At 40.6% G+C, this 19,592-nt stretch overlaps 1 protein-coding gene across 1 annotated transcript in view; it reads right to left on the bottom strand.

Moving 5' to 3' along the window:
- The window catches only part of LOC126235848 (brefeldin A-inhibited guanine nucleotide-exchange protein 3), a 327,111-nt gene that overhangs the window by 300,134 nt on the left and 7,385 nt on the right, over positions 1–19,592 (bottom strand). Inside the window, exon 3 of the mRNA XM_049944714.1 lies at positions 2,416–2,549. Within this exon, the coding sequence (XP_049800671.1) occupies positions 2,416–2,549 (134 nt within the window). The remainder of the gene's footprint in view (positions 1–2,415; positions 2,550–19,592) is intronic.

Here is a 19,592-nt window from a genome sequence, read left to right as displayed (position 1 = left end):
TACAACAGCATCAACCTGCAACCATTCTAGTGCTTTCAGTGTAGTCCACAGACCAGCAATGATAGCAATACAGCATATTAACAGGAAAATGAACAAAAAAAAGACCTTTAGCAAAAATTATGACACAATCATGAAATTCTTATGATTAAATGATAGCATCTTAAAACAGTAATGATCACTTCAAGCACTGCCCAACTGCAATTTAATACTGCAGTTTGGCTTACAAGATTTTCCACATCTTTATAATAAGAAGAGAAAGGCTTACTCCAAAATTATACCACAGATCATCACAGGAGCCTTCATTTAGACTTTAATTTGGAGGACAGGTGGCTGTGTTGTACATGCAAGTGTGTCAAAACGAACCCAGAATTAGTCTACAGGTTATGATAAGATTTTCACTGATTAACTTTGTGTTTTGACTACATAAGATGAAGATGATCAACATCAATTAACTCAAAGAGAGCTTGTGCTTCAAAATTCTGTCTACCAATCAGCATGTGAGAAACTGGTTTGCATAAACACTGAAGACAATCCCAGTGCAACTGCACATCCACTTTCACCACTTTGTGGTGATTCTCTCTCTCTCTCTCTCTCTCTCTCTCTCTCTCTCTCTCTCTCTCTCTGGTATGCTCTTCAAACCAGGTCTTACTTTATACTTTACACCAAATTAATATTTGGAAGAAACACAAATATATAGGCATGATGTAACAAAGGAAACAGAAAGAAATGTAAAAGTTTAATATTCTGTCAACTTCAGGGTCACTAGAAATGAAACACTAGTTCAGTAGAAGGATGGGAAAGGAAACTGCCTGTAGCATTTCAAAAGATATACTTGGGATTCAGTTTCACATGATGTATCACTCAGATGGGTTTTAAGATAGTTTGGGTTTTTTTTTTTTTTTTTTTTTTTTTTAGTCTTTTCTCATATGACAGAACTGCAGTATACATTGCACATTCCAGAACTACATACATATGATAATGATTATCAATTTCCTTTGAGAGAGTTGTTTTCAGTACACCTCCAGAATGTTACGAACAAAATGTGGATAAATGAATTGCAGCTTAAATGGTATTAAGAAATAAGGAGAAAGAACCTTTCCAAGAGCCCAGTTGAAAATATGATCCACTAGTGCTGTGTAACACCAGAACCACAGCAGAGAATATCCAGGAACTCTGTGCTGATCTATGCTTGAAATGAGAGTAAAACTTTAACTCACTGATGGAAATATTCAATGTGTCACTCGGAAAGAGTTGGAATTCTGGAATGAATCAGCTTAATGTGTTCCATAGTTGTTGAAATAGGTGCACAAGTTTCAAGAGTTGAGAAGGATCAAAAGTACAAGTTCACATTGTTCAAGAACAGGGAAGGAGATCAAGTCACTTACTTCTTAAAGGAACCACTTGCCTCAAATGATTTAGGGAAATCAAGGATAACCTAAATCTGAATGGACAGTGCACTAAAAATGTGGCAATTCAAGCTGCTCAAGTTGAAATGTTTACACACTTTTCTTCTACGGTAAGGGAGACGGTGGTGCTTCTGGTACAAATTATATTGTGATAATTGAGTCCATCATCATACCACAATATAAATAGGAGACAGTATGTAGTTGTAGGGTTGAAGCATGGGGGCACCAGTGAAAAATCAGTCCTTGGATGTTTGCTGCAAAGCTCACGGGTACAGTATTCTGGAAATGTAAAGGCATTTCGTTCATCTTAGTTCTCCAGGAATGTTGTATCATTAATGCTTCCTACTACTGTGATCTTTGTTGCCACATTCTAACTGCCCATTGTTCAAAAGATGTGGCACCCTGTTCAGATCTGTGTAGCTTCTTCACATTCTTTCACAGCTATAACCCAACTAATATTGGCTGATAGGAATCAGACTGCCCTCAAAAATTCACCCTACAGCTCAAATCTGTCACAACACAACTTCCATATGTGTGGGTCACTCTCTGTGGACGGTGTGTCACAACTTATGTAGAGAAGCAATTGTTTACAGCTTGAGATGTGTCTCCACAGTTTTTATGAAAATAGTGTTAAAAAACTAGATGGCTAATAGCAAAATCATATGGATAAGATCAGTGATTATGTACTGATAAAAAATAAAATTTTAATAAATTTTGAATAATACAAATTTCATTACGGCAGGTTTGTTTACAATGGTTTATCACTGTAGCATGTTACACACATGTAAAATCACAAAATAGAAACTGCAAGTCTGCAACTCATATTTGTTATCTGCTCACTTAATTATACTACTGTATATTGTGTCATTAGAGCTTCAATAAATAAATAAAAATTGTTCTGCATTATTGTTTCATTGTGTTATGTGAAAAGCTGTTGCAGTTTGTTTTTCCACTATATCACCAACAAATGTAAACTAAAAACAATTTTTAATGCTCATGCAGAACTTACATGTAATCCAGTCAAACCATAAGCCACAAATTTGCTTCGTTTTGTCTCCAGAGCCAACTGGAATGTATGGAGGCATTTTGCTCGAAGATCATGCGCTGGGTCTCTTAATAATCCCTGCTGAGCCTCCAGAAAATCTGAAATTTCATATGTATTTCCTTTTACTATTGTATACAGTCTGCATAACAATGAAATCCTCAAAACCTCTCAGAATAGTTGCCAATGAACAATGTTAATAGGTGAACAATGACTATTACAAATCGCACTAAGTGAATGGAACTAAAATTGGGTTTAATATTCTGTTTCTCTTTGGAGGTGGGATGAAAGCTCAGATTGGACAACAGTGCACAATACCTGGTTGTGGCCTTTTCAAGTGAATCATCTTGCCATCTGCAGTATGCGATGTAGGATGGACATAAATTTGTAGGAGCCGTCTGCTCTCAGATTTGTAGCAAAATGATGTTACTTTTTAATTGTCCTGGGGCCAAAAACCACATATAAAGCAAGATGAAATTGGTTTCTATCATGTGACTGGTACAAGACATGCTCAATATGCTGTCCACAGTTTTCTGCCCCAAGTTGAAATCAACTTGCAGAACAGATTGGCATGTCTCAGGGGTCAGAATGCACTGCTTAATGCGTGCCTTGCCTTCAATTCAGCTATGTTCATAATTGGAGGACTGAACACATCATCTTTCAGACAGCCCCATAGCCAGAAGTAGGGAAATGACGGCTGATAACTCTAGCATTTCCAAAATGCCTCTGCAGCAGCTACTTTGCTGGCTGTGCAACATGTGGAGGAGCTCCACCTCATATAAAAATCACCCCACCAACACATCCAAGCTGTTTAAGGGTTGGAATGGCATTGGTGGGCAAAAAGACTCTCATAGCATTTACCAGTGATAGTACAGGTAACAGGACCTGCACCACTCATCTCCTCAAAAAAAGACAGCCCTACAGTAAAAACGCCCCAACTTGACCACATGGTCAACTTTGCAGAATGAAGTGGTACTGGTTGACAGGCCTTTGTATTTTCCATTGCCCATATCCTGCAATTCTGCTTATTGACATGTCCTTGGAAAAGGAAATGAGCTTTGTCTGTCCACAGAATGTTCCAAGGCCATTCAATTTCCACTTTCATGGGAGCAAGAAATTCCAGTGTGAACATTTGTCTTGCTGGCAGGCGAACAGGGAGCAACTCCTGAACATGAGTGATTTTGCATCGATAGTAATGCAGGACATTTCGTAGGATTTTATGCACCGTGCTCACAAGCATGTATAATGTTCGGGCAACTCTCCATGCACTGTATGTTTGCACACCGCCTGACCCTTCCTGCAATGCTGTGGCCACGTTTTCAACAGGCATGGGTTCAACTGCTTTCCTCCCTTTGCCACTTTGTAATCCAAAACAACTTGTCTCTCTGACTTTTGTAATCATTTTCTCCAGACCCTTAGCAGACATTGGACCAATGCCTTTTTTCATATCCTTGGGTGTCTGGAACTTCTCTACAGCTGCTGGTGCACAATCACTGTTCTTGCATAAGAGCTTTACAATCAGTGCATGATCCTAGATGAAGACAGTCATGTTGGGCATTTCAGATGCAAACTGAGGAACAGCCGTGTGCTGCGTCTGTTGGTGTGCATATTCTGACACTTACAGTGCCACCTATTAGTCAACTATCCCCCCTCCCCCCAACACCATGACATTTCCCCTGCATCAACAACATGCTGTTCAAATTTTACTTCATTCTGAGCAACAGATGTCCTTTTACGGTGTTTTGAAACTGGAACTTTAATTATGGATGCCCTGGTTATATAAGAAATGTACTCATCGTGTGGTGGCAGGAGAGAACACGTGTAAAGGTTCAGGAAATGTGCAAGCTTTCAGAGACTGCGGCTCCTTCTTCTGGCAGGGGGGTTGAAGGGAAAGGAAAAGGGATGAAGGAAAAGGACTGGTGAGTTTTGGGAAAGTTGTGGAAAAGTCGCCCAGAACTCTGGGTCGAGGGAGACTTACCAGGCATGATGAGAAGGAATGATTGATTGTTGAGGATTGCATCAGATGAGATTTAAAAACCTGAGAGCTTAAAGGTGGAAGATAGGGTAATAAGCAAGACAGAGATTACTGGCAAAACATCATACAAGAGTCCAAACAAGCAGAGAACTAAGGTGGGGGGGGGGGGGGGCAAGGGGGTCAATAGATAAGTCAGAAAACTAAAAGGGAGTGAATAAAAGGGATAGTTACTGAAAAAAGTGCTGAGACCACAGAAATTAAAGTAGATTAGACCAGATGGGTGGCGAGAACCAAGTACATGTTGTAACAGCAGTTCTGAGAAACTGGTGGCAGGGGGCAGAATCCAGGTGGCATCTCTGGTGAAACAGGCACCATCAGTATGACAACAACCAGGTTATCAGTTAGGATGAATGGGCATAAGCGTGATCTTGGTGCCCGTTTCACCAAACATGCCCCTGGATTCTCCCTCCTGATATCAGTTTCTCATAACTCCGCAGGTATGAACTGATGTTACAATATGTGTTTGGTGTCCCCCCCAGAAACTATTCTTTTTCTTCGCTTCCTTTAGTTTCCGTATCTTTTATTTTCTGACTTGTCTATTTTTGTATGAATGTATGCATACACACTCTACATCCGTCCTAAACCAATGGATCTACACCAACCAAATTCATCACCGACTTCTTGGAAAAAAGCACTGTGGGGTAAGAACCTCCTATCTTTCAGGGGGTTGGTGTGAGGGTGACACGGAAAAATAAAACACGATTGTCAGGAGGAAAGTCAACTAAATTTTGTGTACACATGACCCATTACTTGCATAAAAATACTGTAGTGGTAACCTCTCCCTACTACCCCAAGGGTGGGGGTGGGGGTGAGAAGCCATGGCAAAGAAAATTTTCAATGATGGCTAATATTAATATCAAATCCATAGTTTTCGGGGTTGCCAGGCTCATTGGTGACAGTCCTGCCAATGTTTAACGCTTGGAGTTGGTGAGGGATGCAGATGCAAAGACACTGACATATCACTAGTATTTTTCTCTTTGACCCCCTGGAGCAATTTCTACCAAACATGCTACAAACATGACTCATTATGCATATAAAAATACTGTGGGAGTAAGATAGCCCTACTGCACCTAGGGGTGGTGGTGGGGTTAAGAAGAAGTGACATGTAAAAATGTTTGAAAAGACTTGTTGGTATTTGCGTTGACATTTGTTAAGTGGATGAAGCCATGGGTTGAAAGCTATTGGTATAATATTTCAGTTCACACAATAAAATTGAAAGTATAGGTTATATTGAAAGAGTGTGTAATATTACTGTGCAGATAAAAATTTTTAGAATATATAATGCAATATCAGAAATACTGTGCCCTCTGTGTAGATTATGTGCAATATCCCGCCAGTTCGCATGATATGCAGTGAGGTACAATCACAGAGCTAAATTTCTGAGTTCTGTTTTTCATCTTATAACTCTGAGAGCTTGTTATTTTGCTTCCATTTTTATTATTGTTGATACACTGATTGGAATGTGACTGCAAGAAGTGACAAAGGGCATTCCTTATAGAATGCACATGACTGTACAACACTTTACCAGATTTATAAAATGACAGAATGGCAGGTTAATATGTATAAAAACAAACAGAAAATAAACGATTAAAGTAAATAAGTTGTTGCTGACAAAATATAAAGAAAAAGACACCCTACAGCTATGATGGAATATACAGTAAAGATGTTTTCTTATGTCAGTTTTGCCACTTCTTATATCAATTTTTAAGGCACGAAAGAAAACATAAATTAGTTACAAACTATGTCATGCACACATTTTATTCAACATGTAAACGTCACTACAGATAATCAGACATGTTTGATATGCCTGCCATCATTGAATATGATGTGGCGCAAACCAATAGCTAAATTTTGCATGACCTGCTGCAGTGTCAGAACATCAATGCCATCGCTGACTTCCTGAATGGCTGTTTCAGCTCAGCAAGGGTTTTGCGGTTATTACTGTACACCTTGTCTTTAATATAGCCCCACAAAAAGGAGTTGCATAGGGTCAGATCCGGAGAATATGGCAGACACTCAAAGCCCAAGCCAGTGGCCTTTGGGTACCCCAGAGCCAGAATGCAGTCCCCCAAGTGCTCCTTTAGGACATCAAACACTCCTCTGTGTCAATGGGGTTGGGCTCTGTTTTGCATGAACCACATCTTGTAAAAACCAGGGTCATTCTGAATAATGAGGATGAATTTATCATCCAAAATCTTCACGTTCCATTTGTAAGTCACCACGCAATCAAGGAATGTAACACCAATTATTCCCCGACTGGACACAGCACACCACACCCATTGAGGGTGAAGAGACTTCTCGATTGCGAAATGCAGTTTCTCAGTCCCCCAAAATGCGTCAATATTGCTTACTGATGAACCAATCCAAATGCAAGTGGTCTTCGTTGCTAAACCAAAATAACCATACTAACTCCCATCATGCCCCGCAGCCAACCGTGCAACTTTAACATCCTAACGCAAACCGTTCAGAAGTTATGATGATTTTATTTCACATAGTTCAATAATTGTCACTGTGTGTGTGTGTGTGTGTGTGTGTGTGTGTGTGTGTGTGTGTGAGGGGGGTTGATGGCAATGAAGTTAAACAAAAGGTGTGTGTACGTGTGGGAGAGGGGAGAGGGAGAGGGAGAGGGAGAGGGAGAGGGAGAGGGAGAGGGAGAGGGAGAGGGAGAGGGAGAGGGAGAGGGAGAGGGAGAGGGAGAGGGAAATTGATTTTTCACTCTGCAGTGGAGTGTGCACTAATATGAAACTTCCTGGCATATTAAAACTGTGTGCCAGACAGAGACTTGAACTCAGGATCCTTGCCTTTCACAGTCGAGTGCTCTGTCAACTGAGCTCCCCAAGCACAACTCATGTCCCACCCTCACAGCTTCACTTCCACCAGTAACTCATCTCCTACCTTTCAAACTTCACAGAAGTTCTCCTGAGAAACTTGTGTGACTAGCACTCCTGGAAGAAAGGAGATTGCAGAGACATGGCTTAGCCACAGGCTGGGGAAGTTTCCAGGTCCCAAGTTTGAGTCTCAGTCTAGCACACAGTTTTAACTGCCAGGAAGTTTCATATCAGAGCACACTCCATTACAGAGTGAAAGATCATTCTAGAAACATCCCACAGGCTGTGGCCAAGCCATGCATTTGCAATATCCTTTCTTATAGGAGAGCTAGCCCCACAAATTTTTCAGGAGAAGTCTGTGAAGTTCAGAAGGTAGGAGACGAGGTAATGGCAGAAGTGAAGCTGTGAGGATGGGTCGTGAGTTGTGCTTGGGTACCTCAGTTGGTAGAGCACCTGCCTGGAAGTTTTAAAATTGTTCTTGTTGTGGTCTTTAGTCCAAAGGCAGGTTTGATGCAGCTCTCCACAGTAGTCTATCCTGTACAAGCCTCTTCTTCTCTGTATAGCTATGGCATCATTTTAACTTGCTAACTATATCAAGCATTACTCTCTCTCTCTCTACAATTTTAACTCCCCCTCCCCCATACTTTCCCCCATTTTCAAATTGACAATTATGAGGGTGGTTCGAAAAGCTCTTGGAATCACCACAATAGGTCAACACTAGTGCAATGAGTTGTTCACACAATATGCATTGGACTGTTGCCTGTAAACACGTGCCACGTCAGTGCTCTTGGAAGACAGCGGTGGCGGTGATGTGGCTCTGTTGTCATTCCCACACAGTGATTTGCGAATATGGCAAAAAAATGAAATTCGAGCAGTGATTAAGTATTTTGTAGAGAAAGGTATGAAAGCAAAGGACATTCAAGCCGATTTCCAGAATACACTGTGGGACTCTGCTCCTTCATATCCAACTGTTGCCAAGTGGACAAATGTATTTAAATTTGGTCAGGAGAGCTTAGATGATGATCCGCACAGTGGTCAGTCAAGATGTGTCACTACTCCAGAAATCATTGCAAAAGTGCACCAAATGGTCATGGAGAATGCTGATTGAAAGCGTGTGAAATTGCTCATGCTTGCCAGATGTCACTTGAAAGGCTATATCACATTGTAACTGAAGAATTAGAAATAAAGAAATTATCTGCAAGATGGGTGCCGCGACTCTTGACCATGGATCAAAAACGTGTGCCGTCTCCATGGCAAAATTACACGAACTAAGGTATGAATTGTTGCCACACCAACCTTATTCACCTGATATGGCTCTGTCAGACTTCCATCTGTTCCCACTCAAAATTTTTCTTGGTGGATAAAGATTCACTTCAAACGAAGAATTGATAGCTGAAGTTGACAACTATTTTGCAGGCCTGGAGGAAACTCACTGTTGAGATGGGATCAAGGCACTGGAACGTCATTGGACCAAGCACAAGACTACATTGAAAAATAAAAAAAAGTTTCAGTGATGTAAGTACCTTTTTTCTATTTTGTTCCGAAAACATTTCAAACCACCCTCATACTTAGTGCCTCAGATGTGTCCTAGCAACCAATACCTTGTTTTAGGTCAAGTTGTGCCATACATTTCCGTGCTCCCCAGTTCAATACAGTGCCTCTTCATTACTTATATAATCTATCCTTGTGATCTTCAGCATTCTTCTGTAGCACCATATTTCAAGTGTTTCTGTTTTCTTTTTGTCTGCACTACATACCATGGATGTTTCACATTCATATAAGACTACACTCCAGAAAAATACCTTCAAAACAGACTTTCTAAAACTTAAATTTATATTCAGTGTTCACAAATTTCTCATTTTCAGAAACACTTTTCTTGCGATTGACAGAGTGCATTTTATATTTCTGTGCTTTGGCCATCTTTAGTTTTATTGCTGTCCAGTCTGCAAAACTCATTTGCAACTTCTAACACCTCATTTTGTAATATAATTCCCTCTGTGTTGCCTGATTTAATTTGATTACATTTTATTACCTTTGTTTTACTTTTCTTGATGTTTACCTCTTAACATATTTTGACATCACTGGCCATTCCATTCAACTGGAATTCCATGTTCTATGCCATTCTCTAACAGAATTACAAAGTCACAGGCATTATTTCATTTCCCTGAGCTGTAATTCTGGTTCCAAACTTCTCCTCGATTTCCTTTAGTGCTCGCTGAATGAAGATCTACAGACTGAAGGACATCAGAGATAGGCTACAATCTCATCTCACTCCCTTCTCGACTATTGCTTTCCTTTCATGCACTTTGCTTCTTATAACAGCAGTCTGGTTTCTGTACAAAATGTAGGTTGTGTTTTGCTCCTTGTATTTTATCTGTGTTACTTTCAAAATTTCAAAGAGAGTATTTCAGACAATTATGTCACAAGCTTTCCCTAAATCTGCAGATGCTTGTCTTTCTTCAACCTATCTTCTAAGGTAAGTCATAGGTTCAAAACTGCTTAGTGAGTTCCTATATTTCTCTGGGATCCAAACTGATCTTGCTTGATGTCAGCCTCTACCAGTAGTATACTGACCATCTAAGGGCCATTTCAACTTTATGTCCACATGCTTCTCATTCATTTGGTTCCACAGTTGCTCTTACTGCAGATAAAGGCAAGAAAATGGAAGTGGGTTGGACACATGCTGTCCAAAAATCAAACAACAATAGAGAAAGACAAGTCCTGAATCAGGATCCCCACAGCCATCATAGAAGAGGAAGACAAGATAACACAGAAGAGGGCAAAGGAGAGAGAAGCAACAGCAGCAGGAACAACATGGGGAGAGCTGAAGACAATGGCAGAAAACAGAGTCTACTGGGGATTTTTTGTCGAGGCCCCATGTTCCAATGCTTGGAATAGAATGACATAAGTAAATCAAGGAACAAACAGAGTAAAAGGGGGAAAGAAGAAACACCCAGATAGGTGAGAGTAGAGGTACAGGGGGGAAGAAGACAGGTGGTAGAGGGGGCAGAGAGATTGGGAGAGAGAATTATTGGATGTGACATGCTTGTCTCCAATAGACTGCATTACTATCTCATCATAAAACACATCAGTTTTATTGGGTGGCTAACAAGTAACATTCTCTATGAAAGACAAGATCTGCCTTAACATCATACACGATACATCATATAAAGAATAATTTGTGCTCTTTATTACTGTGGTAGTATTTTTAGAATTTATTACTGATTGTAGTTCTGAAACTGAATCCTTAGTTGACAACAACTGAGCCTGCCTGCATGACTGTGCAGTTTGGATATTACGGGTCCAACTACATATCCCCCCCCCCCTTTCCTTTACCATTCTCTTTCTCATTTTTCTTCATCTTTATCCTCCTCATTTTGTCCCTTCTTTTTGAAGTAAAATAACAAATAATCACTTGTCCTGATTTTATCTTCCTTTTTAACTAATTTATGAGTAAGTTTCATCATTTTTTAAACTTTCATCATCTGAGCTAGTAATTTCCTATGGATAATACAGACAGCTGAACTCTCTGATCACATTATTTAAGTTTTTACAGCATTATTTCTAGTGAAATTATTTGACAGGGTTTCTACACTCTATTGTAAGTGAAGTTCCCTTAAACTCATTACGGTACAATGCACTGCTTTCTCTCAGTTCTGTTAGTTTTAAGAGCAGTGACCCCCAATGTGACAGCAGTTGCAAAATCATATGTTATGCACATATTTGTTACTCCCATAAAAGTCTATTCTGAACATTTCAATGGTTTTGCATTTGGTTTTTGTTCCTCTATCATCTGTGTGAAATATTTTTGACAGAGCAGTTGACTCGATAGTCTCCTAAGCATTCAATAAATTCAGCTGATATGAATTCATGTGCATAGTGTTCCCCTAATTCCTACTAGGCACCTAAGAATGATTTCATCTATTGCATAACAAACACGTATTTTGCAAATGATGTTGTTGTGGTCTTCAGTCCTGAGAAACTCGTTTGATGCAGCTCTCCATGCTACTCTATCCTGTGCAAGCTTCTTCATCTCCCAGTACTTACTGCAACCTACATCCTTCTGAATCTGTTTAGTGTATTCACCTCTTGGTCTCCCTCTACGATTTTTACCCTCCACACTGCCCTTCAATGCTAAATTTGTGATCGCATTTTCTACCAACCGATCCCTTCTTCTTGTCAAGTAGTGCCACAAACTCCTCTTCTCCCCAATTCTATTCAATACCTCCTCATTAGTTTTGTGATCTACCCATCTAATCTTCAGCATTCTTCTGTAGCACCACATTTCGAAAGCTTCTATTCTCTTCTTGTCTAAACTATTTATCGTCCATGTTTCACTTCCATACATGGCTACACTCCATACAAATACTTTCAGAAATGATTTCCTGACACTTAAATCTATACTCGATGTTAACAAATTTCTCTTCTTCAGAAACGCTTTCCTTGCCATTGCCAGTCTACATTTTATATCCTCTCTACTTCTACCATCATCAGTTATTTTGCTCCCAAAATAGTAAAACTCCTTTACCACTTTAAGTGTCTCATTTCCTAATCTAATTCCCTCAGCATCACCTGATTTAATCTGACTACATTCCATTATCCTCCTTTTGCTTTTGTTGATGTTCATATTATATCCTCCTTTCAAGATACTGTCCATTACGTTCAACTGCTCTTGCAAGACCTTTGCTGTCTCTGACAGAATTACAATGTCATCAGCGAACCTCAAATTTTTTATTTCTTCTCCATGGATTTTAATACCTACTCTGAATTTTTCTTTTATTTCCTTCACTGCTTGCTCAATATACAGATTGAAAAGCATCGGGGAGAGGCTACACCCCTGTCTCACTCCCTTCCCAACCACTGCTTCCCTTTCAAGTCCCTCGACTCTTGTAACTGCCATCTGGTTTCTGTACAAATTGTAAATAGCCTTTCGCTCCCTGTATTTTATCCCTGCCACCTTCAGAATTTGAAAGAGAATATTCCAGTCAACATTGTCAAAAACTTTCTCTAAGTCTACAAATGCTACAAACGTAGGTTTGCCTTTCTTTAATCTAGCTTCCAAGATAAGTCGTAGGGTCAGTATTGCCTCACGTGTTCCGATATTTGTACGGAATGCAAACTGATCTTCCCCTAGGTTGGCTTCTACTAGTTTTTCCATTCGTCTGTAAAGAATTCGTGTTAGTATTTTGCAGCTGTGACTTATTAAACTGATAGTTCGGTAATTTTCACATCTGTCAACACCTGCTTTCTTTGGGATTGGAATTATTATATTCTTCTTGAAGTCTGAGGGTATTTCGCCTGTTTCATACATCTTGCTCACCAGATTGTAGAGTTTTGTCAGGACTAGCTCTCCCAAGGCCATCAGTAGTTCTAATGGAATGTTGTCTACTCCCGGGGCCTTGTTTCAACTCAGGTCTTTCAGTGCTCTGTCAAACTCTTCACGCAGTATCATATCTCCCATTTCATCTTCATCTACATCCTCTTCCATTTCCATAATATTGTCATCAAGTACATCGCCCTTGTATAGACCCTCTATATACTCCTTCGACCTTTCTGCTTTACCTTCTTTGCTTAGAACTGAGTTTCTATCTGAGTTCTTGATAATCATACGAGTGTCTCTCTTTTCTCCAATGGTCTCTTTAATTTTCCTGTATTATTTTGCAAATACTGGTCATCAAACATTTTGCACCTGGTTGAGCATGAACAAAGGAGTGCACAGCAATGTTTTTTTCACACGTGGACAGGCCAAGAGAATGTGGGGCTGAGTGCTCTATGTGGTTACTGTGCCATGTGGCAATAACTCTGTCGGAGGGCCAAGGTTAGCCAGGGTGGGGCATACGTGAGTGAGTGAACTGAAGGCAACACCAGCACCAGCAAAATGCATGTTTAAAGTGCACTGGTAAAGAGAACATTTTCTCCTTTCTTAAGACCAAGAGAATCACACTCTTTAGGAGTGCTCCGAGTTAAACTGCTGGTCATATTGCTTAGTCTCACAATCTAAAGACTACACTGGCACCAAGCAGACACCTGTTTTAAAATGTGATGCCAAAGGGCATTGTTTCTTTACACAGACAGATGCTGTTCACATTGCTTCGATCTCATGTGATTATGAAAGTGGCATATTTGTTAGACACCACAGAAAGACCTAGTGGTGCCGCAGTGCGTGTTTTTAAAAGGGTTTTCAAAAGAACACTGCCTTTTCAAATGTTTGAAATGGACACATGAATTTGTTGCCTAGGAGTGGGGAACTGGCAGTGCATGCTAGTCATCTGAAATCTTGTATGATCTTTGTTAAATGCCACGTGAGAGACAAGTTATAGAGAGGGAGCCTTACTTGTGACTTTTCCAAAAGAAGCACTTCATGTTTATTAGCTCTGCTTGAGACTGACTAGCCACATAAGGTTAAATAATACACTGGCATAAAGAGCATTACACTGGTTGGTCCCATTTTTTATTTTAATCAAGTGCCTTATTACATCAAAACATGAATGGCAGTGGCTATTAGCAAAATACTAAAAACACTTGCGTATTTAATTCAGTGACAAAATTAGGTCATGATAACGGAATAATTCAAGATACAGGGGAACTTTGAACAATTCATTCCAGAATTTTACTTGGGATGTGAAACACTTGTTAAGCAAAACAATTTATCCCATATAAATTAATGTAAAATACAATATTGCATTCAACGCAGAAAAAGTACTAGAAGCTTTATCTTATTCATGCCATTTATTCAAAGAAAATTATACAAACAGTATATGTATATGGCCAAGATAGATACGAAGCCAACACCTACCACAGTAGTACAAGTTTATATGCCGACCAGCTCCGCAGATGATGAAGAGATTGATTAAATGTATGAGGAGATAAAAGAAGCTATTCAGATAGTGAAGGGATACGAAAATTTAATAGTCATGGGTGACTGGAATTCGATAGTAGGAAAAGGAGGAGAAGGAAACGTAGTAGGTGAATATGGAATGGGGTAAGGAATGAAAGAGGAAGCCACCTGGTAGAATTTTGCACAGAGCATAACTTAGTCATAGCTAGCACTTGGTTCAAGAACCATAAAAGAAGGTTGTACATGTGGAAGAAGCCTGGAGATACTGAAAGGTTTCAAATAGATTATATAATGGTAAGACAGAGATTCAGGAACCAGGTTTTAAATTGTAAGACATTTCCAGGGGCAGATGTGGACTCTGACCACAATGTATTCGTTATGAACTGTAGATTAAAACTGAAGAAACTGCAAAAAGGAGGGAATTTAAGGAGACGGGACCTGGATAAACTGACAGAACCAGAGGTAGTAGAGAGTTTCTGGGAGGGCATTAGGGAATGATTGACAAGAATGGGGGAAAGAAATACAGTAGAAGAAGAATGGGTAGCTTTGATAGATGAAATAGTGGAGGTAGCAGAGGATCAAGTAGGTAAAAAGACAAGGGCTATTAGAAAACCTTGGGTAACAGAAAAGATATTGAATTTAATAGATGAAAGGAGAAAGTATAAAAATGCAGTAAGTGAAGCAGGCAAAAAGGAATACAAATGTCTCAAAAATGAGATTGACAGGAAGTGAAAAATGGCTAAGCAGGGATGGCTAGAAGACAAATTAAGGATGTAGAGGTGCATATCACTAGTGGTAAGATAGATACTGCCTACAGGAATATCACAGACCTATGGAGAAATGAGAAACACTTGCATGAATATCAAGAGGTCAGATGGAAACTCATTTCTAAGCAAAGAAGAGAAAGCAGAAAGGTGGAAGGAGTATACAGAGGGTCTATACAAGGGCAATGTTCTTGAGGACAATATTATAGAAATTGAAGAGAATGTAGATGAAGACGAAATAGTAGATATGATACTGAGTGAAGAGTTTAACACAGCACTGAAAGACGCAAGTCGAAACAAGGCCCCGGGAGTAGACAACATTCCATTAGAACTACTGACAGCCTTGAGAGAGACAGGACTAACAAAACTCTACCATCTGGTGAGCAAGTTGTATGAGACAGGCGAAATACCTTCAGACTTCAAGAAGAATATAATAATTCCAATCCCAAAGAAAGCAGGTGTTGACAGATGTGAAAATTACTGAACTATCAGTTTAATAAGCCACGGCTGCAAAATACTAACACAAATTATTTACAGACAAATGGAAAAATTGGTAGAAGCCGACCTCGGGGAAGATCAGTTTGGATTCCGTAGAAATGTTGGAACACGTGAGGCAATACGGACCCTACAACTTATCTTAGAAAATAGATTAAGGAAAGGCAAACCTACGTTCCTAGCATTTGTAGACTTAGAGAAAGCTTTTGATAATGATGACTGGAATACTCTCTTTCAAATTCTGAAGGTGGCAGGGATAAAATACAGGGAGCGAAAGGCTATTTACAATTTGTACAGAAACCAGATGGCAGTTATAAGAGTCGAGGGGTATGAAAGGGAAGCAGAATTTGGGAAGGGAGGGAAACAGGGTCTTAGCCTATCCCCGATGTTATTCAATCTGTATATTGAGCAAGCAGTAAAGGAAACAAAAGAAAAATTCATGGTACAAATTAAAATCCATGGAGAAGAAATAAAAACTTTGAGGTTTGCCGATGACATGTCAGAGACAGCAAAGAATTGGAAGATTAGTTGAACGGAATGGACAGTGTCTTGAAAGGAGGATATAAGATGAACATCAACAAAAGCAAAAGGAGGATAATGGAATGTAGCCGAATTAAATTGGATGATGCTGAGGGTTTTAAATTAGGAAATGAGAAACTTAAAGTAGTAAATGAGTTTAGCTATTTGGGTAGCAAAATAACTGATGATGGTCGAAGTAGAGAAGATATAAAATGTAGACTGGCAATGGCAAGGAAAGCGTTTCTGAAAAAGAGAAATTTGTTAACATCGAGTATAGATTTAAGTGTCAGGAAGTCTTTTCTGAAAGTATTTGTATGGAGTGTAGCCATATATGGAAGTGAAACACAGATGATAAATAGTTTGGACAAAAAGAGAATAGAAGCTTTCAAAATGTGGTGCTACAGAAGAATGCTGAAGATTAGATGGGTAAGTCACATAACTAATGACGAGGTATTGACTAGAATTGCGGAGAAGAGAAATCTGTGGCACAACTTGACTAGAAGAAGGGATTGGTTGGTAGGACATGTTCTGAGGCATCGAGGGATCACCAATTTAGCTTTGGAGGGCAGTGTGGAGGGTAAAAATCGTAGAGGGAGACCAAGAGATGGATACACTAAGCAGATTCAGAATGATGTACGTTGAAGTACATACTGTGAGATGTATAAGCTTGCACAGGATAGAGCAGCATGGAGATCTGCATCAAACAAGTCTCTGGACTGAAGAGCACAACAATAAACAACATATGTACTTTATCATTCACAATACAATAACTAGTTCTTTTTTACTAGGAAGCTATATATAGTCATTTGTTTCTGCCGACACTTCAACACCTGGTGAAAATGCGACACAGCATTATAGTCAAACATATTTGTAGCGCACACAGTCACTGCTCTATTGGGTGGTTGGTTTTCAATGTATGATATAACCGAATGCCATGCTTTCAGCATTTCTCTTATTGTGTATATGGAGTGCTGCTTTGCTGTTACCTCCTCCTCCTCCGAACTCCTCTCCACAGCTTCCTACTGTGAAACACACTGCAACTCCATAAGCTCTTCAGTGATCATTTCTTGGCTGTGATCTTCCACAAGATCATCGATATCACTGTTAATCCACTTCTAGTTCCATGCCCTTGACCAAAGACACAATCTCACAGGCTCCACAGGTAATGACTCAAATACTTCAGAGTCCCATTCGAGAAATTATTCTGACCAAAGCTTCTTCCAAGTAGAAGTTAGAGTTCTCTTGGTAACCCCTTCCCACATCTTTTTGATCATCTTTATGCAGGTAATGATGTCGAAGTGATATTTCCAAAACTCTCTGAGAGTGAGATTGGCAGCTTCAATCAACTAAAAGCAATGCTCGAAGAGTGCTTCAGTGTACAATTTCTTAAAGTTAGAAATAATCTGCTGGTCCACAGGCTGGAGTAATGGAGTAGTGTTGAGAGGTAGAAATTGGATCTTGATGAACTGAAATTCTTCAAGGAGAATGTGCAGGAGCATTGTCCATAGCAAGCAAAACATGGAGTGTCAGATTCACCTAATTTTTTTTTTTTTTTTTTTTTTTTTACCGAAGGACCAAACATCTCATTGATCCAACCACAAAATAGATCACATGGCACCCAATCCATGGTGCTGGACCTCCACATCACATTTAACCTGCTCTTCTAGGCTTTAAACTTCTTGAAGGCTCGTGGAGTTTCTGAATGGTAAACAAGCAGTGATTTAATTTTCAAATCACTGCCCGCACTAGCACAGAATAGCAATTCAAGATGGTCTTTCATTGGCTTGTGATCGGGCAATGCATTCTGCTCTGCTGTTTTAAAGGTGTGCTTTGGCATCTTTTTCCAGAACAGAACCATCTCATCACAATTAAAAACCTGTTGTGGCAGATAACCCTCAGAATCTATGAGCATCTTAAAGTTGCTGATGAAGTTCTCTGCTGCCTTTGTGTCAGAGCTGGCTGCTTCACTGTCTCTCACAACGCTGTGGATGCCAGTTCTTCTCTTAAACTTCTTGAACCACCCCAGTTTCCCGTACACACTTCTTTGGCCACTGATTATCCTGCCTTCTTAAAGGTGGGGCAGTAATTATCAGATGCAGAGGTGTGAGCATAATGCTTGGCAAGATTCTCTGCGATGATGTCTGAATCGGTACATACAGCTCCATGTGTGGAAATTCTAGGTATATATGCAGGGCCCTGATATCTGTAAAGGCGTCTGAGCTTGGTCCAAACCTGGGAAGGAGAGGATAGTGTTCCAGTCGTGGAGACATAACGTTCCTAACACTCCTGCTTCTCTTGTTTGATGAGTTGATGGACCCAGGCACGGAGCCATTTGAAGGCAAGGAGATGGTCTAGGGATGGGTGGTACTTATGACATTGAAGGGCCTGCCTATGGTCTCTGAGAGTCGCAGCAATTTCCAGCAACCACAAAGGCGCTGTCTTCCACCAGGGTCAATTCAGAGGAACAAGGGACTGCTGATTCAGCTGCGGCAACAATGGTAGTAATGATGATCTGGATCACCTCATCAATGTTGCCAGGTTGGTAGCAGACGTGAAAGCGACCCAATGCTGAGGGTCCACCTGGGCAAGTGTCAGGGTGAGTGACACTGGGGCAGGGACATGAAGAGTGGAAAGTGGTCACTACCACACAAGTCGTCATGAGCTACCCAGTGGATAGATGGGAGAAGGCCAGGACTGCAAACCGAGAGATCAATGGCCAAATATGTGCCACACTGAAATATGTGGGGGATGTGTATTGAGGAGGCAAAGGTAAAGTTCAGTTAGTAGAGCCTCAATGTCTTTACCATGGCCAGTAATCTTGGTTCCACCCCACAAAGGGTTATGGGCATTCAGATCACCCAGAAGTAGAAAATGTGGGGGAGTTGGGACATGAGTGCAGCCAATACATGGTGCGGCACTTCACCATATGGAGGGAGGTAGATGATACAGATGGTAATTTCCTGCGTTGACGTTGCCCTGACAGCCACAGCTTCTGAAGATGTCTGAAGGGGCACAGGTTCGCTATAGACAGAGTTATAACGCTTAAAGAGTTGTCATAACTCAGCCAGATGGGAGAAAAAACTGCCACAGTTTTACTGGAGGATGATGCTGTCAGTCATCTGGGAAGACATGAAGGGACTAAGGAGGCATTTTATGCCTCAGGGTCACCTATGGCCATCAACTGAGTGCTGTTAGCCAGGACTATTGCATCTGAAGAGTCAGCGAGATCCAGGTCCTCAGGGGATGCTTAAATCTTGACCTCGACCTCAAATGCAAAACTAGTAGGGAGTAGTGGTGTGGGGGCCACCAGAGTCTCACGTTTCTTAACCAATTTCTTCTTCATCAGTTTGCCCACTTGCTACTCTTCAAGGACTTGCTGGGAGGGCTTCCCTGAGGTAGAGACACAGGAAGTGTGTGAAGCCCTTCAAGCAGCAGCACATGCCTCCTTCTGCCACTGGCTAGTGTCCACTTTTGTATTTGTGGAGGGAGACCTTGGAAGGGAGAGTCCCGAGGACCCCTTCCATGAGAGAGGAGCCAGGGGGTGCTGTTGCTTCTCTGGCTGGAGTGTGGGGACCGATGTCCCCGGAGTTTGGGGAAGCCTTGGGAACCAAACTGGGCCTATTAGATACACCTGAGAGAATGAATCACATGCTCCATCACTGCAT

The sequence above is a fragment of the Schistocerca nitens genome, chromosome 2 (assembly GCF_023898315.1).
Source record: "Schistocerca nitens isolate TAMUIC-IGC-003100 chromosome 2, iqSchNite1.1, whole genome shotgun sequence".
In the NCBI taxonomy this organism is placed as follows: Eukaryota; Metazoa; Arthropoda; class Insecta; order Orthoptera; family Acrididae; genus Schistocerca; species Schistocerca nitens.
The sequence above is the reverse complement of the archived record's forward strand: the minus strand, read 5'-3'. Positions and strand labels throughout refer to the sequence as shown.